We start from the raw sequence: 23,886 nt of genomic DNA, 5'->3' as shown, positions 1-23,886 counted from the left end.
ATGGGGTTGCCAAAGGATTCTTTCTTATTGTTCCTGCTCTACCCTTAGCTTTTGACCTTCTCTATTCACATTTTTGCTCCCTCCTCCAATAATAGACTGCTGTTGCTTGATACTTAGTGCTTGCTAGCTTGCTGTGGGGCAGTGGGTTCTTAGTTGTCCTGGCTCAGCCTCAGCTTTGGGCAAGTCCTGTGTCCCTGAGCCTTGGTCACTGGGCTTTCTCAGTGGTCCTCCTCCTCCCCAAGGACAGGATATTTTTAATGGTCCCTGGGGCCAGGATGTCTTTCTCTTCCTATTCCTTCTGTTTCCTCTCCCCAGTCATAATGGGTCTTCATCTGATGACAACAAGATTTGCTGCCCTCCCCCAGTGACTTACAGTATTTGTTCCACAGGGAAGGGAGGTCAGGCAGGGCTCTGTTTTTCTCACAGAAGCAACTGCTCTCCTCCTCCAGGCCTATACACTAAGAAAAGCTTTTTTCAGTACCCTACCCCATGCTCAAGTCTTCTCTTAGGTACCCAGTGAAGTTCATAGAGAAAAGTCTATAAGGGGGTGTAAACTCCCCTTCTGTTAGTAGCTTCCAGCAGTTCTAGATTCTCCTGTTATCCACACTCAACTTTTAGCAATGTGTTAAAATTTTTTCACTGAATTTGTCTTACCTGTTTGTAGGGAGCTTGATGTCTTTCGTCTGTGCTCTGCCAAAGATGGGGAAATCCTTACATCCTGTCTCTCCTTGGAGGGCTCTGTCTTTCCTTACATTTCAGGCTACTACGTTGCACTGTAACTTAGGTTCTCTGGTCAGTTTAATTAAAAGTTATGATTTTGTAGATCATACAGTTTTTTCTTATTGTAAGGGTGGGTACGATGTTCTTTCCAGTCTTCCCCATCCTAAGCAAAATTGAAACTCTCCAGTATTTTGTTGTTGTTGTTTTTGAACTTCACAAGCTGGCCCTAAAATTTATATGGGAATGCAAAAAATCAAGAATTGCCAAAATATTCTTGAAGAACATCAAGGTGATGATAAACAAGACAGTGAGTTATTGGTGCAAAGACAGACAAATACACCAATGGAAAAGAATACAAAGCCCAGAAACAGACCCACAGGAACACAAACACTTAACTTACAACAGAGGTGGCATACTGCAGAATAGTGGAGGGAAACACAGTCTCACAAGCGACAATTAGATGTCCACCTGGTAAGAAACTTACACCCACCGCACCTAATAACCAACAGGGCAATTCCACACGGACAGTAGAACAAAACGTAAAAGGCAAAACAACTCAATCGCTTCTACAAGTTAATATAGGGTAATATCTTCATGACTTTGAGGTATATATAAAAAAATCAACAATCATAAAGGAAAATAATGATAAATTTGAATACACTAAGATTAAGATCCTTTGTTTATCAAAAGATACCATTAAGAGAGTGAAAGGCAAGTCATAGAGGGGGAAAGATATCTGCAACACATAGAACTGACAAGGATTCATATCAACAATATAAGAATATATACATGCTCCAACAACACGTTAGAAAAATGGGCAAGAAATTTGAATGGTACTGAACACAAGAAGATATTTAATTAACCAATAACTGTATGTAAAGGTGCTTAACTTCATTTGTAATCAGGGAAATGCAAGTTAAAACCACAATGAGATACCACTAAACAACTACCAGTAATTCCACTCCCAGAAATAACTCAACAGAAATTCAAGCACATGAACACCAAGAAAATATATACAAGAATGTTCAGAGCAGCATTATTTGTAATAGTAAAACACTGGAATCAATGCAAATATCCATTTAGACAGTGGAATGGTAAGTTGTTTATTCAAACAATGGGATTCTCTACAGCAAAGGATATGAATAAAGCACAGCTATATGCAACAATAGACATGCATCTCAGAAATATAATACAGAACAAAAGCAGTCAGTATAGAGCAAAATAAAAGCAGTTAATATAGAGCAAAATACTGTATAGTTCCATTTAATATAAATTTCAAAAAACCAGACAAAACTATAATGTTTAAGGGTACAGACTTAGATGCTAAAACATCAGTTTGTTGTTAACTTTGTAAGGGAAGAAGAGGATAGTGATTGTGAAGGAAAACACTGGGGCTTTGGGGATGCTTGTTGTGGTCTACTCCCTAACCTAGCTGGTAGTTACATGGGTGTTCACTTTGTAGATAATTAATTGACCTGTATATTTATGTCTTCTGTGCTTTACTGCATATGTAGTATACATCATAATAACCTCCCTTCACTCTCCCTCCTCCCCCCCAAAAAAACTTGTGGCCATTAATGAACTTATTTTTTACTAGAGGTGCTTCAAATAGAGTGGTGGACTTATCTGAAATATATTCTTCAGTTCTAACTTTATAGGATTCTAGAAAGGTATTTTGTGTTTCCTTGGAGTCTGGTTGGGGGGATTCTTCCCCTGTTTGGAACTGAGAGACATAGAATCCAGATAATGGTTCAAAAAAAAATTAGCTTTATTACTGACAAAAAGCTGGATTAGAGGGTATGTGACCACAATGGGCTACCAAATACCCTACCTCTAAATTAGATGGACTTGCTTATTACCCAAGTCCAAGGCAGAGGTGGACAGCTTCAGGCTTTCCTGTAGCCTACCTCAGAAAGCTCAGGATTTGGCTGAAATCAAAGAAACACAGATACAAAGAAATTTGCCCATGAGTCACTCCTCTTTCCCCAGGATGGAGTGAGTGGGGGAGGTTGCCTTTCCCTCCTGGACAGGGGAATGGAAATTCTCTACACTCTGTGGAAATGTGAAGAATGAGGAAATAAATATTACCCCTAGCAACAGGCAGACTATCTATGCTTGATAGTCTATTTGAAGTCAGCTCTCTGAAGCTTAGCAAAGGCTACCAGGGGCAAAAACTTTAGACTAAGCTTCATTCTTGCTCTTAAACCTACTTTCCCCTCCTCCACTTTTAAACCTGGGTATAAACCCTAACCACAATTTGTTTCAGTGGCTTTCCTGGAAGCATCTGCAGAGACTAGTAAGTGAGGGAGAAGGGAGCAGGTGATTATATATGTGAATCTTCTCTAAGTTGTATATTTATGAGTGAAGTCTATCTTTCCCATTTCTCCATGAGATGTATTAAATTCTGGTACACAACTTTAATCACCTCTGGACCTTATTTAAATTATTCTTTTTCTAAGGTAAAGTCAAGCTTGGTTCAGTTACTTGCTTTTTCGTATTTAGAAATACTCAATGATTATCTACATTGGCCTTCTTCCAAAAAGACAATAAAATACAAATACATATCTACAACTTAAAGTTACTTCCTTTTCAGTGATGAATGATGATTACTGTGTGTCCACAAATACTTTTATTCATGATTTTAATTAGCATGGATAATTTGGTCCAGGAGATTTCAGTTCAGACACAGCAGCACAAGTTTGCTTTTTAAAATTATACTCTTATTTTTATTCTGAGATAATTGTAGCTTCACATGCAGCTGTAAGAAATGATACAGAGAGATTCCATTGTGCCCTTTACCCAATTTCCTCCAATGGTAACATCTTGCAAAGCTGTTGCACAATTTCACAACCAAGATACTGACATCTGTACGGTCATGACACAGAGCATTTCCATCCTCACAAGGATTTCTGATGTTGCCTTTGTATAGCCACAAACACAATTCCCTCCCCCATCACCAATCCCCTCCTTAACCCCTGGAAACCACTAATCTGCTCTCCATTTCTATAATTTTGTCATTTCAAGAATGTTTTATAAATTGAATCATATGGTACAAAACCTTTTCGGATTAGCTTTTTCATTCAGCCTAATTATCTGGAATTTATCTAGGTTGTTGCATGTATCCATAGTTTGTTCTTTTTTTAATCGCTGAGTAGTATTCCATGGTATGGATATACCACAGTTTTTCTAACCATTCACCCATTGGAAAACTCTGGGTTGTTTTGGCTATTACAAATAAAGCTGCTATAAACATCCATGCACAGTTTTTTATGGGAGCATAAGTGTGCAAAAACATGTTTATAATGACATGTAACTCTTTACCTAATTTTCTGGCTGCTTAACTACAGAGCAAAGGAACTCAGGCATTTGCCAAAGGTCACAGACCACCTCCTTGTAAGTAAGGATTAACTAATGACTCTTATCAGTACTTGCAGCTTTATAACCTTGGGAACTCTTGACTGACACTCACACTCTCTCTCTCTCTCTCTCTCTCAGCCTCAATCAGACAAGATGCTTTTCCAGGTGTATTCTTTGAAATATGAACTCCAAGAAATGCTCCTAAAGGGGAGGTTGGGAGAGTTCATGGTCAAATAAGTTTGAGGAAATTCTGAATACTATAATCCTATTCCTCTTTTGAAATAAACAAATGCCCTTTGGTGTACAAAAGGAAGGATCCAGTATCCAACTGCCCAAGTTCAAACCTCCACTTGCTAGACAGTAACCTTCAGGAAGACAGTTAACTTTCCCATATCTCAGTTTCCCCATCTGTAAAGTGGAAATAACAACAGTACCCCACTCATATGAATGAAAGATTAACTATAAGGACACAAGAAAACACTTGATAAATGTTAGTTATTATTAGTAGTATTGCCATCATAATCAGAATCATTATGATCTTGTTAAAAACACACATGTCCAGACTCCACCCCTGGAGATTGAGATTTATTAAGTCTAGGGGAGAGTCTAGTCCAGATGAAGAAGTAGAGGTTTATCTGGAACAAGAATGTGTCTAAGATAGTACTAGAGGCAGGATTCAAACCCAGACCAAACTGCCTGATGGAGAGATGTCACACTTAACATCCATACTCACATTCAGTAAATTCTTTAACTCTGTAGTCCTGCAAAAAGAGCACAGTTCTCTCCTGAACTGAAGGTTGGGCTTGTAATATAAACTCGTGATTCCTTAAGGGGTAGTTCAATAAAATAAAATGCAGTTCTGTGAAGCTGGTACACAACAGCTTGCAAAACAATTCCTAATGTAGCAGTAAGCATCGGTATGTAAAAACTTTGTTAAGTCATTGTTTAGGAAATCAAATTTGAAGATAAGACATTATTTCTTTAGAAATACAAGAAAACAACTATGATTGTTATTATTTCTGTAGATTTCACCACCACACTGCTGATTTCCAAATGTCTTACTGTCAAGCACCAGGCGGATTTCCAAGACACTTGGGGAATCACTCTGGAGGTGGTGGCAATCTTCTTACCACTTCGGTAGCAATCCTCAGGTAGGCTTTGGCCTGGAGAAGAACAGATTTGTTTGTTCTACATTTCTCCCAAGTAGACATCAAATGACTCACAAACTGTTTGCCATAGCTGTCTACTGAATTGAATAGTAGAAAGGCTGAATGAGATGAGGAAACTCAATAGTTACAAGATACTGCTATGAACACTGCATGTAGGGCAGGGGAGAAAGGGGTTTAGATTATTTGGAAGGGGACTTTCCAAAAAAAATATTTAGTAGCAGCAATTACTGTTTTTCAAACTCTAACTCCTGTGTCAGCAAACTAGCAACCCAGTCTAGCTGCAGAAAACTTACATCTTCCTCTTCTGACAAATTGATATCTTGAGTTAGATACTGCTAAACTTCTTTGGCATAAGGGCTATTAGTCATTTTTGAAAAGGCTATCTATTACCACCCTATGTTTATCTTCAGAAAGTATTTTCTTTATTCTCTCTGACAATGGTGTCTAATACCAGCACCAAGCACCCCTAGGCTCCTCCATTTGGTGAGATTTAAGTACCACGCAAGAATTCCTGGAATCAGTTGTCATACTCTTCATCTCTGGCACCCCAGTACAACAGAACACGAAAAGCAGCTCCCAGGTGCTAAGTGGGCCACAACTAACCTAATGCCTGCACAGTCCAGTTAGAACAATGGTCATGGCATTTGCATTTTAAAGTTTTAAACAATTGAAATGTAAATACTACTTATTTCTCCTATCTTATCTATAAAAAGTAACTGTAAGACAATAGTAAGATTTTCTAGAACCAGAAATTTATACATTTATATGTTTACTGTTGTATACATACTACTTCTACTTCTACTTCTACTACTACTGCTGCTGCTGCTGCTGCTGCCGCCGCTGCCGCTGCTAATACTACTGGTACTACTACTGCTACTACTGGAAGTAATGCTAAGAGCTAAATTTTACTTGAGTACTTAATATCTGCCAAGTATTATTTCATCTATCCTCAAGTTACCCTAAGGGGTAAATTCTGTCACGGTTCCCACTTTATAGACAAGAAAACCAAGACCGTGAAAGGTGAAGAGTCTTGTCCACAGCATCACAGCTAGTGTGAGATGAGCTGGGCTCTGAACCCAGGCTGGCCAGCTCCCTGACTCCGCATGGTAAAAGGACTATTTGAGTCTTCTTCACCCTGACTTGATGAAGTGTTTAACTGTGTTTCACACATCTTGATATTTTAAAACTATGCTTGAAAGTAAATATTTCCTCCATTGGGGGAAATATTTTAATATAGACCTCTCTGTATTTACATTATGAAGTTGATACAATGTATTAAGAAATCAGCAATTTGAAAAACAAAAGAATTTTGATATAATATATATATATATATATATATATATAAAATCTTGTGCCACAAAGAGAAACCCATATTTGTAACTCACACCAGAAACTTAAATATTTGCCACATATTAAGATCATAAAGAAAGAACAAAAAATGCATATATACACACACATATTTGTGTGTGTGTATATGTACCTGTATCTGTGGATACATATGTATATATACATATAAACAAGGAGCTATTGTATAGCACAGGGAATGCTGCTCAATATTCTGAAAAGAATTTGAAAAAGAATAGATACATATATACGTTAAAAAAAAAAAAAGGTTACTTACATTTCTGCCCTGGGGGATGGTGAAAAAAGCCAGTCATGTCTGTTATCTCTCAATCAACATGTTGGAAAATTGTTCATTATGAAAACTTTAAGTGACACTAATTACAATAGTGACAAATCCTTAAGTGTATGTTGTCTGTATGTATATTGCTATGCTACTTGTTTCATTGTTGAAACATAAAATATATGTTTCACGTTACTACTTTAAATCTTATATTTTGGCTCTACTTCTTGAAAAAAAATCCAATGATTATAGTCAGAAATGTTTGACTTTAAAAGGAGCAATTGGTTATTTATAATATTAATAATTGATATATTTGGGTTTGTATTTATCAAGCTTTTGTGGTCTCTCCAAAAGACCTGGTTTAATTTCTTATTCAAGCTATGCTAACTTATTTTCCACTAACTTTTAAAAATAAACTTGACCCCTTTTGTTTGGAAGTTGTATATTTAATATTTGTCAGTTTTTAACCTAGAAACATCAGTATAATTTAAAAACTAATCAGAGAGTAATTCTATTTAGTTCCTTTAAGATCTACCTTGACAGTGTAAGGACATTACACATAAATCTACTTTCAAATGCTACTTTTTCATTGGTGATACATATTTAAAAAAATTTTTTAAATACATGCACTGGTCCTAAGTGCACAGATCAGTGAAACTGTACACACTGAACACACCTCTGTAACTCAACACCTATGTCAATAAACAATACCTATGTCAGATCACTGAAAAAAACAACAACTATGTTCAATCCCTAATAGTTGAATTATACTTTATTTTACCAGGAAACTGTTAAAATTTCATTTGCGTCCTTTTTTTGTTTTTTTAAAGAATAGCTCTCAAAACATGAATAAGGCCTTATACGTTTTTACTGAGTACATACTATACCAAGTACTAGTATAAGTAATCTCATTTATGTAATCTCATAAGTAATCTCACTTATGTAAAATAAACACCATTGGTTCAATGTGGATGAAGAACTTGGAGTTGTCTGCTCAAAGTCACGAAGTCAGCAGGCTGGAGAACATTCACACGTGGGTCCGCCTGACTCCAAAGCCCAGCTCCTTCTACCACATTACATATTAAACAGTAAATCCAAACTACAAGTAATTCTAATCATAATGCTCTATCTAAAAATGGTTTCAGTCTCTGCTATAGTTAACAGAAACAACAGACTTTGTTTAAAAATGGAAATAACAGGGCTTCCCTGGTGGTGCAGTGGTTGAGAGTCTACCTGCCGATGCAGGGGACATGGGTTCATGCCCCGGTCTGGGAAGATCCCACATGCCGCGGAGCGGCTGGGCCCGTGAGCCATGGCCGCTGAGCCTGCGTGTCCGGAGCCTGTGCTCCGCAACGGGAGAGGCCACAACAGTGAGAGGCTCGCGTACCTCAAAAAAAAAAAAAAAATGGAAATAACATATTTTATAAAGAAATATTTCTCTTAAATCTAAAAGTGCTGATTTTCAGCCATGCATCTTTTTTTTAAAAGCATCTTTATTGGAGTATAATTGCTTTACAATGGTGTGTTAGTTTCTGCTGTATAACAAAGTGAACCAGCTATACATATATCCCCATATCCCCTCCCTCTTGTGTCTCCCTCCCACCCTCCCTATCCCACCCCTCTAGGTGGTCACAAAGCACCGAGCTGATCTCTCTGCTATGTGGCTGCTTCCCACTAGCTATCTGTTTTACATTTGGTAGTGTATATATGTCAATGCTACTCTCTCACTTCGTCCCAGCCTTCCCCTTCCCCTTCTCCGTGTCCTCAAGTGCATTCTGTATGTCTGCATCTTTATTCCTGTCCTGCCCCTAGGTTCATCAGAACCTACAAGGAATAAATGCTGGAGAGGGTATGGAAAAAAGGGAACCCTCCTGCGCTGTTGGTGGGAATGTGATTTGGTACAGCCACTATGGAGAACAGTATGGAGGTTCCTTAAAAAACTACAAATAGAACTACCATATGACCCAGCAATCCCACTACTGGGCATATACCCTGAGAAAACCACAATTCAAAATGAGTCATGTACCACAGTGTTCACTGCAGCTCTATTTACAATAGCCAGGACATGGAAGCAACCTAAGTGACCATCGACAGATGAATGGATAAAGAAGATGTGGCACATATATACAATGGAATATTACTTGGCCATAAAAAGAAATGAAATTGAGTTATGTGTAGTGAGGTGGATGGACCTAGAGTCTGTCATACAGAGTGAAGTAAGTCAGAAAGAGAAAAACAAATACTGTATGCTAACACATGCATCTTTATAAATACCTTTTATCCCCCAGTAGCTTTTCTAGGTGTTTAAAGCCTAATATTTTACAATGAAAATTTAAAGCTCACTAAGGCAAGCTGAGGCCATATCATTCTATAATCTTAGTTCTAACTTATGTTAAATTAGAGACATAAACCTATCTGACTGCACAAAATACTGAATGATTCCATAATAATCAACTTTGCTACATTTAACCTTGGACTATCTCTAAGCTTAAACTTCCAATATATCACACTCAAAGCAACGGTTAGATTTTTATTTGCTGAGAAACCACTAAAAGTGCTTAGTTTAACAGTTTCAATTTCCACAAAACTGTTGAGATTGAATTTTTTCAACCAGTGCAATATCATTTCAACAAATACTTTTTGGTTCTTATTGTGTGCAATGCATTGTTTCGGGAAATCTGTGGGAGGTAACAATAAAAAAGGGAGGCAGAAGTGCTCACTGGTGAAGAGGTGGGGCCTTGACATCAGATAGGTATGGTTTAAAATTCTGGTTCCATTACTTATTAACACTGGCCCTGGGCAAGTTAATTAACCCTTCTAGGCTCAGTTCCCATACGTGTAAAATGGTTATAATAATAGTATCTACCTCAAAGGGCTTGGGGGCATATTAAGTAAGAATAAACTATGTGAAGTACTGGAATATAAGAAGCAAATAATAAATACTAGTGGTTACTATTATTACTATTATGTCCTCAAGTAATTTACAATCTCTTTGAAGAGCTCATATTAACATATCCTTTTGGACACTTTTTCTGCCTGAGGAATAAGTAAATTAAATCCTTTCCTTCTGTTTAATCTACAACTAGGAAAAGCAAACATATATATGTAAAAACTATGATTTAGATTTCTCAGGCTATTAATACTCTCTTTCTCATCAACTCAACTCTACATGAACTAACTCTTCTCTCCTATTCAAGATCTTTCATTGGGCCATCTAGAGACACAGATAATACAGCTGGATCTTATTTGTCTGCTCTGTCATTATCAAGTAAAGGAACTGGATGGCAACCAAAGTGCAGAAGTTTTATGGTGAGCTTTTCCCTTTGTCTTTGTTTTTAAATATTTGAAGTTCTAATTTTCCATTCACAGTCATTTCATATTAGGACTATGAGGTAATAATGTATAAATTATAAGATAATAAAGTTTCTATTTACATTTAAAAGTCTTTACCAGGAATATCTCACAGCACACTTTTTAACACATCAATATTAAGATTTTTACTTGACAAAAAGAATGAAACCACAAAATTAATAGTCAATCATGAGTCCATCACTGTGTCCCGGACTCAATCAAAGGCAAAAGGTAGATATAGTTGAATGAACAATTATAATTACACAAACAAGAGGAAATGCTATTGAATTTAAGAGTTCTGAATCCTAAAGTGTCCACTTTCTCTCCCTTCCTCTATTGCTTTCTCTGGCTATTTTACACTACTTATATTTGGAGTTTCAATTACTCCCCTTTCCTCAGTGGTGCACATATGCAGAAGGTTCTGACCTTTGGCTGAGTAGGCAGAAGCCTGATGGAGCTTTTTATTTTTATTTTTTTTTGCGGTACGTGAGCCTCTCACTGTTGTGGCCTCTCCCGTTGCGGAGCACAGGCTCCGGACGCGCAGGCTCAGCGGCCATGGCTCACGGGCCCAGCCGCTCCGCAGCATGTGGCATCTTCCCGGACCGGGGCACGAACCCGTGTCCCCTGCATCGGCAGGCGGACTCTCAACCACTGAGCCACCAGGGAAGCCCTGATGGAGCTTTTTAATTGGTACTGTAACCCTTCCCAGCTTTTCCAATTATGCCTCAAAGTCAGCACATTTCATACCTTTCGATTAATCACTGTGTTCTTAGTGTTTGTCTCTTCTGAAAGTTAAATATTACTGGGAGAGTTAAATCCCTAATGCCTAATTTTTTAAAAGATTTTATGGGCAGAGAATGAGAGCCCTGGAACCTGGTGCTGAGAGGAGGGAGTGATGAAAGATGGAGAAGAGAAGGTAGAATTAGAAAGAAGACAGAAAGCTAAAGATGAAACTTTTACTTGTTAATAAATTTGCCTGTAGTAAACCCCTAAAAGCAAACAATAAAAAGTATCAATCTAAGGGGCTAACTATTAACAAATAATTTTGCATATTCCATCCCATTAACTTTTGCAGAAGTTTATCACGTTGACAAGTAAACACTTCCTTCATTCTTTAAATGAAGACATGCAGGTAGAATGGGCACTAAGCTTCCATGCATATGGTAGAATTTGTTCAGAGGGCTGTGACCAGCTTCTGAGAGCATATTTCCATTTAAGTTCATAGGGCAAAAGGGAAGGGGATTATCAGGAGGTAAGATTCAAGAATAACCAGAAGGATCCTGATTCCAGGACTCAGCAACAGCTTCCTAATATCTAGGACTTTAATGCTAATATCTAAATCTTTAATGCTGAGCTGAGAACTCTACCCATATCTCATGATTCAAATTCTGCTCTGATTTTTAGATGCCACCAAAGAGTGACATTTACTTGAAGCTACGTAAGGGGAAGGGCAAAAATGGACTCAATCCCTTGATAAAGGGCAGGAGAAAGACATTTATTGCTATAGCATCTTATACAGAACATTTCAGAAGACATAAATACTCATAGTTGTATTCTACTTGGCATTTTTCAAAGTATTTTCACATTATCATCTCATTTAATCCTTCTCATTATGATAACAATTTACAGATGGAGAGAAAGGTTCAGAGACATGAGGGAACTTGCCTAAGGTCATACTTAGAAAGTGGCATTCTTCTTAAATGAAACCCCAAGCTAATACAGATTAATGCTTTTCCTTTCATGCAGAGACCTCTTTGAGAATGTAATAAAGCCCTTGCTCAATTCCCCAGAAAAATGCACACTCATACATTCTGGATATAACTTCATGGGATTCTCAGACCCAGGTTAGGATCCTCTCTGTATTATGCCCTGTGGTTGTGCACACCAGTGGGACCTGAGGGGCAGAGTGTGCCCACCCTCTTCTCTAGACCTCTGTGATATGAAAAGGAGGTGAACTGAAAGCTAGCCTACATATACACAATAGAGAGACACTGAGTAATCTTGCAATTAATTAGGAAGGGAAGCAGATACTGCACCAGGAAGAGGATACATGGGCTATGGTTTCAGAGCTGAGTGTGGAAATAGCCTCTAGTACTACCTTAGACAAATTCCTTACTATAAATGAATCTCGCTTCTTCATCTGAAATATGGAGATTATCACACATATCTCACAAATGTGCTATGAGAATCAAATAATATATTGTATTTAATACACTCAAGTACTGTACTCACGTCTTAGAAGGAATTGAGGAAATCATAGCTATTAGTAGAGGACCCAGAAGGTGATACAATGGAAAGAGGACAATATTTGGAAGGAACAGACTTGCCTTTTAATCACATCTTGCCATTTATTAGTTCTGTGACCTTGGGACACCTATTTAGCTTCTATGAGCCTCGGTTTCCTCATCTGCAAAATGCGGACTATTTATATATTACATTAAGTTCTTGTGAGCATAGAAAGTATATAAATGTCTAACAGTGTCTAGCATACTCTAACTGCTATTATTATTAGGAAGGTGGTTAATAATAATGAATGTCTGCAATCTAAGAGTAGGAAGCAATAACTTCCATGAAAACAAATTAAATACAAGGCTCCATTTTTTTCCTTTTCATGGACATGTCTAAATCTTAAAATTGCTCAGAAGTCTTCATATATAAGGCAGAAGTCTTCACATGTAAGGCTGACAATGTGGTGCATGAAATTCTCACTACTTTAGCAGAGACCTCACCAAATCAAATCTAACTTAAACCCCAAAGAGGCATCTTGCTCACATTCCCATAAATGTCACCCAGCAACAGTAAAATAATAGGTCTAATGTTTACGTAAATGTAAATGAGATTTTAAAAACATGTAACTCCAACAAACTCTACAAACACTGTTGTTTAGAGTTTCAAATCATATTACCTTTTGATGGTTGCTATATGTTCTCTGTTATATTACATTCCTTTAACTTTTTGAAATGTTTCTTGCTTTTGGAGAATCTCAAAGAAAAAAAGCAATAATGGACAGGTGGGAAAATATTTAAAAACGTAAGTTCATAATTGAATTAAACTAGTAGGTAATTATTTGTATTCACCACAGAATGTCTTTAAATTGTCTGTTCTCAGGAAGCATTTAAAAGTGTGTAATTTAAAAACCCTCAATTTTCATACAACTTTTCATTCACTGCATAAAGTACACCTATGGTAGTTGGGATTGCCAGACTTCAACTGTGAAAGCAATAAAAGGTTATGGGTTTTGCTTATCCAAAAGATTTCTAAGAAAAGACTGAAAAGGAAATTTAATGTTTATTACCTAAAAGGCAGAGAAAAGAAGAACAATGATAAGTACTACATTGCGTTTACTCAGAGATCATATTCCCAGCAACTCAATCACCTATATCATAACTGCCAACCCTTAAGAAAGAGAAAGGAGCTCTCGGCACCTAAAAGAGATAATTCAGAATGAACCTACTTTACCAATCTGAGACTCCTGACTGTCAGTTTTGCCCTTACTTTATTCACAGCTCTAACCAAGCTTGGCTCTTTTATTTTCCAGTTCACATGGGATTAGAGGAAGCAAACTAGAATAAAAGGGGTAGTAGTTATGGACAGACAAAATAATGGTACTATAAAGTTATACTCATTACATAAGGGAAAAAAAGAAACTGCTAGAAGACTGATTGGGGCTGCTTGGCAAAGGAGCACAAAAACGACATCAAAACTGATGTACCAGATGATGGCTCACTTTCAAACTTAAACAGCAAGTGCTACTTAGGAAAGAAGAGATATACATGGATGATTTTATTTCTATTTTAAAAAGGAGTAAAATTAAAGAACTTATGCTTAAAGGCATTAAGCTTCAGCAATCTTTGAAAATCTATCAACTGTATCCCCAATGATATTAGCTAATGAAACACTACTAGTTTTCCCACCTCACCTCCTCAATCTTATTTATTAAAATAAATGCAATGAAAATCCCGTCTCTAAAGGTTTATACAGTTTCCCTATATCCGACTCAATATTTTCTTGTATTAGGTTTCCTTCTCCCAACAATCAGATGAACTTCTAATACTGAAATATAATAACCTCGGGCAGTTAGATATTGCTAGCCAGCAACATAAGAACTCTACAAGCTCTTACTGTTCGTGTTCTTCATGAAAAAACTGGTTGGGTGACAATTCTTTGTAGGTGAACGTGTCCAGTTGATAATTCAGAGTCAGTACTGGTATGTCTACCATATAAAATAGTAACTTAAAGATACTTTGTATAAGTTAACTAATCTTTGTTTAACATATATATTCCAAATAGACAAACTTGATCTCCCCAACTTTCTTTCTATACATCAAAAAGTATATATCCTGTGAAAAGAAATTAAAATACATATTTAGAAATATAACTTACCTCATCACTTTCAGGCTGTGAAAACACAATCGGCTGGCCTGTATCTGAAGCTTCCCGTATATTAAGATGTAAGGGAATGTCTCCTAAAAGAGCCCACCATTAGTACCGCAGAAGTTTATATTGGCTTTTAGAATTTAATTCTTTGAATTGCAGAAAGAAACAAATCAACTCAAATCAACTTGAGTTATGACTATCCTCAAATCGCTAAATCTCTGAAAAACAAATTTCAAACGAAAATCAGGGGCAAAATATTCCATTTGAGGGCAGTTCCATGATCACATATGTATATATGAAAGCAGTGTGGCAGCCAATCATAGAATAAGGCCTCTGATTTATTCTTTGCTGGAAGTCTTTCAGCAACAAATGGCCTGGAAGACATCTGTAAATTTTTCTCCCTGTAATAACTGATATAGACATATTTTGCCACATAATAAGAGGAAACTGAAGAGGAAAAGATGGGGTGGCAAAGTAGTTTAAAAAAAGCCAACAAAATAATCTTCCTGATAGCAGATGACTGAGCTAACAGAACTGCTGAAAATTAGGCCAGACCTGTTATTTCAACTATCTGCCTCTTTATCAGATAGAATTATTTTTCTTTTATTATGTATTAATCTATATAGCATTATATATAACTTGTGAGCTTGATGAGCTCTCAGAAAATATATAAGAACCCCCAATATACAGACTTGAGGTCAGAGAGGGTATGTGTCTTCCCTGAGGATATATTAGGTAGTAGGATTTAGAGGAAAAATGCTCTGATCCATCATCCAATTGACTCTTTCTACCACACCATCACAAATGAAGCCTTTCAAAAGGCTGACATTAAAAATGCAGTAGGGCTTCCCTGGTGGCGCAGTGGTTGACAGTCCGCCTGCCGATGAAGGGGACACAGGTTCGTGCCCTGGTCTGGGAAGATCCCACATGCCGCGGAGCGGCTAGGCCCGTGAGCCATGGCCGCTGAGCCTGTGCGTCCAGAGCCTGTGCTCCAAAACGGGAGAGGCCACAACAGTGAGAGGCATGTGTACCGCAAAAAAAAAAAAAAAATTGCAGTAAAAGGAGTAGAAGAGTTGACTTGTCATGGTACTCAGCATTCTTACACCTACTCCAAGTCCACCCAAAGGTTATTGAAACGTGTGTGTGTGCATGTGTGTGTGTGTGTGTTTTATATAAAGAATTCATTCAGCACCATGCCAGGCAACGGAAATAATGCAGAAGAATGTGTTACAAAATTACAAACCTACTACAATTTATATTATGAGCTACATGGAGGAACAGATATTTCATGCTCCTCCTACCAGCAAATTTTGAGATCTTAACCAACTGTTTAACTCTTTCCTAAAAGTTCAATAGACAAAATACATGAATACTTCAGTAACCATTTAAAGACCAGCTTTTCAGTAAATTTGATGTCTATTCTATACATCAACTTTAGACTGTAGGAAGCTATCACAGGGGCAGGCAGGAGAAGATATTACAGAAAATACTTAGAAACCTGCAAAGTTTTTTCTCTTGATTTATGAACTGCCATTATATAGTAAAGAATACTGAATGCTTTCATTTCTACTACAGTAATGAAAGAAAAAACAGTAAAACCTTCTCCGTTTTATAGCCACCTAGTGACATCACTTCTGCCCTCCAGAGACTCACAATCCACAGAAGGGTAGAACAAGAAAGAGGAAAACCTTATTAGAAAACAGTGGCACAGTGAGAGCAGTAATAGGCTAACAATTGTGTACGGAGAAGGAGAAAAAGGAGTAAAGGTAATGAGAGTGGGTAAGGTTCGGCCTGGCCTTGAAAAGTAGTTTTGAGGGGTTAGGGCTGAAGGAAGCACATTTCAGAGACATAAGTTAAAGGGGTTTCTGTGGCATGATCTGAGAGCTTTAACTACTATGTACAAACTGCCCCTGTAGGTGAATATGGATAAAGTTCTGAAGAGCCATTTTACGAAATAAGCATTTGAAACACAGCCCCATGGATGAAAATAAGAGGCAGCCAGAGAGTCAGTAAAGGGTCCTGGGGGTTTCACCCATCCAGGAGGCCATGGCTGTGAGAGCTCTTTCCCTGATTTCAGTTCCTCATTCCCAATTCCAACCTCTTCATCATCAGAGCCCCTGCTCCAGTTCATGGGACATCCCTCTGGGTCCCATGACATTAAAAGGAGGAGATGTGCTCCACATTAGAACTCTACATTATTTTTCCCATAACACTTTGAGATACAGCAGTCTATAGCATTACCCACTTTCTGTGATCAGTAATCAGTGTTTCTGATTTTCTGATTACACTTGTGAGCTGTTGGTTAAAATGTATCTTCCATATGTGAAACTGTTTCTCTAGGAGACACGTTTCAAATTCTAAATAACTGACTTACAAAATCATACCACCCATTCATGAATTAGGGAATTATAATACTGTCAGCATAATTCAATAACGTCATTATAATTACACATTTACTTTATTATATAAGTGAATGTCAATCTGTTATGTTATTATGCACATTTGGGAAATTGAACTTCCTAGGTTAAATGAAAAACTGTTGCAGAATATAATTAGTAGCTATTATAACAATGTATCAAAATGTATCATTAGTATTCACCTGGTACTGTGGTAGCTGCTTTAGTACAAATGTATAAAAACAATAATACATTTAACATCAACTTTTAGAAACTTAATTATAATAAAGAATGTTTTGAAACTCCTTGATCTTTAAGGGATCTTAATTGTTAACTACCCTAAACTAATAATTCACTCTATGCCTCCCTTATTTAGCATCTAACACCTGCCTTTGCTCAGAACAGAAACTCATAAGTAGGGACTTCCCTGGTGGCACAGTGGTTAAGAATCCACCTGCCAATGCAGGGGACACGGGTTCGAGCCCTGGTCCGGGAAGATCCCACATGCCATGGAGCAGCTAAGCCTGTGCACCACAACTACTGAAGCCCATGCGCCTAGAGCCCGTGCTCTGCAACAAGAGAAGCCACCGCAATGAGAAGTCCATGCACCACAATGAAGAGTAGTCCCCGCTCCCTGCAACTACAGAAAGCCCTCAGGCAGCAACGAAGACCCAACACAGCCAAAAATTAAATAAATAATTAAGGGAAAAAAAAAACCACAACAACTCATAAGTAGAATATCAAAACATGTTTCCTAAAAAGTCCATTAAGTTGCTTTTGGATTTGTTAAAAATCATGTTTTATCCAAAATCTGTGTTTTGTTCCTTTAACACATGATTTTACTTCTCAAAACACTAATGAATCCTTCAATTCAGTAACCTGAACTGTATAGACTGTGTAAATTTCAAGGGGCATATTTTATAGACATGGCATAAAAAGATTGCAGAATAAAAAGGTTACATATAAGATTACAGAAAACAGAAAATACTGTTTTCTACAGCAAAAGGACTAATAAATTCAGAACTGATCAGGACGGCATTTCTTCATACACACGAAGAACTGACACTTCCAAAGGTTGCTACAACATACAGAACAGGTATTTCTGTATATATATCTGCTTATACTGAGAGCTGTCTTCCCAACGTAGCAAACAAACTGAGGATCATTATTTAAAATGTGGGCTTCAAATCACAATACTCAAACCACAAAACTCTCCTCTCAAATTCAAGTTATAGGCAGTTTTTATCTATAGCAAGAGTTATCATAATTGGCAGAACAAACCCCCTATTCAAAAAGCCTTCCACTAATGAAGTATCACAAAAAGCCAAAGAAAGGTTAACACACAGAACTGTGCTATACTAAAAATTTTAAACACAAAGCCAAAAGCAATTCATCCTTTTTTGCGACATTCTTCATCACCATGCCATTTTATTTGCAAAAGAATATCCTGTGGTCTTACCTAGAATATCAAGATCAAGGGTCCGTGCTAGTCTCCTTGCACCATCAGCACCAAAAATATGAGTTTTGTGTTTACATTTTGGACACTGGAAAACACTCATATTTTGGACAAGGCCCAGAACCTAGAATAATAAAGACACACTGAAATCAAAACAAAATTAAACCAAGTTTCAATCCATTATTTCAACAAGTTTTTACTGCATGCCTACTAGGTTCCAGTGATACAATAATGAATAAGTTATGGTCTCTGCTCTCAAGGAACTCAAGCTGGTGGGAGAGCAAGACACATGTCATTAACTCTAATAATGAGATAAATGCTAAAGAGTTATAAATGACAGGGATCAAAAAATTCTGTTTGGGAAGAAAGAGAGGGACCTCTGAGTTGCCCACAGAGAATTGCTTCTTCAGGTTGAGTGTGAGAAGAGGGGTTGAGGCCTACAGCAGGAATTCTAGGCAGAAGAAAGAGCATAAGCCAAGGCAGCGGACTACAACTTGTGTGGCCTTTTTGGGCTGCAACCCAGTAAGCTGCCAAGGCAGAAGCTAGTTTGGTAAGAAAGGTCAGGGTCAGATGGTAAGGTGCCAAATGCCATTCCTGTATTTGAGACTTTCTTCTTGAGACAACAGAGATGGTACCAAAGCAGCAGTGATACACAATAAGATGTACGTTTTAGAAATTCACTTCTGAGGGCAACATGGGAAAAATAGCAGGAAGAAGCACAGGAAAAGAAATAGTTAAGCAAACTGTGGACAAAGCCTCACAGTAAATAACAGCTAACACATACTGAGCGCTTATTCTATGTCAGGCACTGGGATAAGTGCTTTATATGCACTATCTTATTTACTCCTCACAGAACTTTATGAGATGGGTTTTTATCATCTCCTTTCTATAGGTGAGAAAAGTGACACAGCCAGCAAAATACTGAAACTCAGCTCTTATCAAAATGTTATTGTTCAAAGCAAAAATTTAAAGCTATATACAAAGTGTCCATTTCTTTCTGAGTTTCCCCAACTTCTGGCACAAACTAGATACTTCATAAACATTTGTTGAATAAAATAGACAGGTTCTGCAAATATAATCCTTATTCATGATCCTTTTAATCTTACTTTTTATTGATGGGAAGCCGTGGTTCTCTTCTAGAATAAAAATGGGGAAAACAACTATCAGAGGCTTAGAGATAACAATGTCTGTATCATCCTATCAATCCCACCAATAAGATTATCATTATGGGAGATATCTCTATTAGAACATTTGCATTTTAAATGCAGAAGAGAACCGATAGTCCACAATGAAACATATAAATAAGAAGGTGATCAAATTTGTTATTCTTTCTGAAAAGAGAAACAGGAAAGACTAAGGTTTTCTACAACACATGTAAATGAAGACAAATAGTGAGGGACATGAGTTTGTAGGTAAGCATTTTCCAAATATCATATGCCCTTTTGCTGATGCAAAGTATCACAAAAAATAAATCACACTGTATTTTGGTAATTCAGCACCATCTTCAGAAAGTTAGAGGAAAACCTAGCTAAATACCACACAGCTTATTTTATTCACTATGTCTATATAATACACTCATTACTTGGGTAGTTTTACTGCTATTTATGTTAAATGTGATATACTCCCTAACTGTAAGGCTTTCAGCTTTAATGTAAAAATATCACTCTAGAAGTGGGAAAAGGAGAAACACAACGTGAAAATTTAAGTGAGGGTATATTCTAATCCAGAGAGAATGGGAAAAGTATTCCTTCTCTGGAATCTCTTAGACTTCCCAAGATATAGAGGCATGGAGCAAGAGTGTATCTGAAGTTTGTTTGTGATTAACTTATTATTAAATCGTTCACTATGGACTGTATAAATGTCTCAGACATTCTCTATATAGACTACATAAATGTCACAGACATAAGACTATAACCAAACTCAGTCTTTAATGACATCCTATTATATGCCAGTAAGTAGGCTAAACACAAGGTGTAGCATATAGTGGTGAGCAAAACAGACTTCGAGCTTGCACACTAATTGGAGAAACAGATTGAAAACTTAGTGCAAAAATGTATTTTATAAACTGGAACAGCTTCTCTAGAAGCAAAGCACAGAGTATTATGAGACTGTAGAAAAGAGAGGACTCTATCTACCCTGGAGTCACAGAGGACTTCCTCCAGGAAATGTCTGATCTAACAGTTAAAGCAGGTAAAAACAAGGAGAAAGGGAGGAAACACACTCAAGACAGAAGTAGGAGCATGTCTCCCGTCTCCTTCAAGGAACTGAAATGCAGTATAGTTTAGGTATGGGGTGAGTGGTGCGAGATGAGGCCTGAAAGGTAGGCTTGCAGGCCGTTTAGTGTCTGGGTTGTATGAGTACAGAGACACCACTGAAGGGTTTTAAGCAAGAGAGACCACTGTGCCTGTAGTTGTAGGAGACTCATTTATCAGGACTGTAGGGTTTTAAAAACAACATGGAATGGAAAAACTAAAAGGACTTGTCTTTGTGTGTTTATTTTCTTAGACAAACACAAATCCAGGGCTGTGTGCTCTGAAATCAGTCGTTTCAGAGGTGATAGTTTTTAGTACTGTCTAAAATACTCTAGGTCTCCTCCTGCACAGTTCTCTGCATAGGATTTTTTTCCTGGGCACAAAGGTTAGCATTTTTCTTCTTTGCAATTATGTGAGGACACGTAACTTGCTCTGGACAATGAAATGTGAGCTGAAGTGACATGTGTCACATCTAGGCAGAAGCTTTAAGTGCTAATTCCCCATTATGTTTCCCTCTGTCCCTGGGACTAGCAAGCTTCCAGAAAGTGGCTGCTCCATCAGCCTGGGTGCCAGAGTAAGAACAATGCAGAGGAGTGTTACAGCCAAACCATAATGGACGTGTAGCATGAGAGAAATAAACTCATGTTGTTTTAAGCCACTGAAATTTGAGGGTTGTTAGTACACATAATCCAGCCCATATTGGCTGACACAGGGGTGTAAGAAGAAAGTATTAAAATTTCTATTTCTTCCTTATGATTTCCTTTTTAATTCCAATTTTGTATGTGTGTTATAATGAAAATAACATATTGGCACAGTAATAAACGTGTACTATATATAGATACGTAGAATTTACAATATATATTTATATATAGTATACATTATAAAATCTATATATCGGTACAGATAATTTATATTATATATCTATATATTTATATAATTTATTATATATCTATATACAGTATACATTATAGAATCTCTATATCTATAATTATATATTTTCAAACATCATTTATTAATTAGCATGTATAATCAAAACAACTTAGAGATAAACAACCCTCTGTATGTTCGAAATTAAGAGGTTGTGATACCTAAGCTTGGCTCTATTACTGATAATATTCTTCTAGTTAAAGGATAAATGCCCTAATACTGCTTCCTAGGTTACACTGAACAAAGTAATTCCTCTTAACTCTAGAATTCCTTCATCTCAAAAACTTCCCACACAAATACCACTTTCCTTAAAAAATAAAAGTTGTAATGGAACAGAAGAGTGAGCCCAGAACAGACTCACACATGGAAGTCACAAATTTATAATAGAGATGACACAGCACTGCAGTGTTAATTGGATATCCATATGGAAAATAAGCAATCTTAACCTTCTATCTCACACCATACACAAATATTAATTACAGATGGATTGGAGAGCTAATATGAAAGATAAAACAAAACACGTTTGGAAGAAAACAGCAAAATAAACTTAAAACCTTGGAGGCAGGCAAAGATTTTTCTAGTAGGACACAAAGAAGCACTAAACATAAATGAAAATTTTTTGTTAAATTTGACTACTTTAAAATTAATAACTTATCAGAAGACATAGTTAAGAGAGTAAAAAGGCAAGCTGTAGGGCTTCCCTGGTGGCGCAGTGGTTGAGAGTCCGCCTGCCGACGCAGGGGACACGGGTTCATGCCCTGGTCCGGGAGGATCCCACATGCCGCGGAGCGGCTGGGCCCGTGAGCCATGGCTGCTGAGCCTGCGCGTCCGGAGCCTGTGCTCCGCAATAGGAGATGCCACAACAGTGAGAGGCCCATGTACAGAAAAAAAAAAAAAAAAAAGGCAAGCTGTAGAGCAAAAGATGATATCTATAATACACATATACAACAAAGGACTTTTATCTAGAATATATAAAGAATTCCTACAAATCAATAAGGAAAAAAAATCAGATAATACAACAGAGAAATGGGCAAGAGACTTAACAGGAACTTCATAAAAAAAGATACCCAAAGACGAACAAACATGAGAAAAAGTGTTCAATTTTAATTATCATCAGGGAAATGCAAATTAGAACCGCAAAGAGATACCATACATTTATGCTTAAGACCTGATTAGAACAGAAAAACGTCCTTGTGACTACAACAACCCCCACCCCCCAAAAAAAACCCAAATACCAAATGTTGGCGAGGTCATGGAACAACTAAAACTCATAGCTTCAGTGGAGTGTAAAGTGGTACACCATTTTGGAAAACTGTCTGGTAGTTATCTACTTAAAGTGACGTATGCCTATATTAAGGCACAGTATTTCCACTCTGTTATACATTAAAAATGTGAACAGTTGCCAAAAGACATTACAAAAGTGTTCATAACTAATTATCCAAAAATGAAAAACTACACACATGTCCACCAACAGTAAAATGGACAAATAAATTGTGGTATATTCACACAATTGAATGCTACACATCAATGAGAATGAGAGAACTATAGCTACAATCAACAGTATGAGTGAAGCTGTCAAACACAATTTTAAGCAAAAGAAGCCACACAAAAGTATATACTTATTATTCCATTTATATTAAGTTCACAAACAGATAAAACTAATCTATGGTGTTATAATTTGGGTTCTGCTTTGGGGGTAGTGATCAGAAGGTAGCACAAGGCAGGAGCTTCTGGGGTACTGGTAATGTTCTGTTTCTTGAATACAAGCAATGGGTGTGTTCACTTTGCAAAAATTCATTGAGCTATATACACTCACAATTTATGCCTTTTTGTGTATGTATATCAGACTTCAATAAAATGTTGGCTTTTACAAAAGGTGGTCATGTGAACAGCGGCCAATAAAGCAATAAGAACAAATAACCAAAATGATGTTTTATTGGTCATCTTGTGAACCTGCACACAAAAATAACCATCTGTTTTAAACAGAAAATATTTTATAAAAACAGAAAATATTCTATAAAAACAGAGAGGTTGCAGTAAAACTAAGATGAGGTCTTTGGGAAGAACAATCCCCTATTCTTTCCACATGACACTCCAAGGAAAGAACTGAAATAAAAGCCTAAGCCCAGAGAGCTCTGAAATGATGGAGTTCTAGACCATCAATGTCTAATAAGGTAGCCACTAGTTCACATGTGGCTACTAAACACTTGAAATGTGGCTAATCTGAATTGGGATGTGCTGTAAGTGTAAAATACAC

General features: G+C 37.1%; 1 protein-coding gene across 1 annotated transcript in view; it reads right to left on the bottom strand.

Moving 5' to 3' along the window:
- Positions 1 to 3,418: 3,418 nt before the first annotated feature.
- LOC112397728 (iron-sulfur protein NUBPL-like) overlaps positions 3,419 to 23,886 on the bottom strand; it is a 36,772-nt gene continuing 16,304 nt past the window's right edge. Inside the window, exons 3-5 of the mRNA XM_024741992.1 lie at positions 18,454 to 18,574; positions 14,605 to 14,687; positions 3,419 to 5,240 (exon numbers count right to left, since the gene is read on the bottom strand). Of these exons, the coding sequence (XP_024597760.1) occupies positions 5,178 to 5,240; positions 14,605 to 14,687; positions 18,454 to 18,574 (267 nt within the window). The 3' untranslated portion in view covers positions 3,419 to 5,177. The remainder of the gene's footprint in view (positions 5,241 to 14,604; positions 14,688 to 18,453; positions 18,575 to 23,886) is intronic.

Source organism: Neophocaena asiaeorientalis, unplaced genomic scaffold (assembly GCF_003031525.2).
Source record: "Neophocaena asiaeorientalis asiaeorientalis breed wild unplaced genomic scaffold, Neophocaena_asiaeorientalis_V1.1 scaffold83, whole genome shotgun sequence".
In the NCBI taxonomy this organism is placed as follows: domain Eukaryota; kingdom Metazoa; phylum Chordata; class Mammalia; order Artiodactyla; family Phocoenidae; genus Neophocaena; species Neophocaena asiaeorientalis.
The sequence above is the reverse complement of the archived record's forward strand: the minus strand, read 5'-3'. Positions and strand labels throughout refer to the sequence as shown.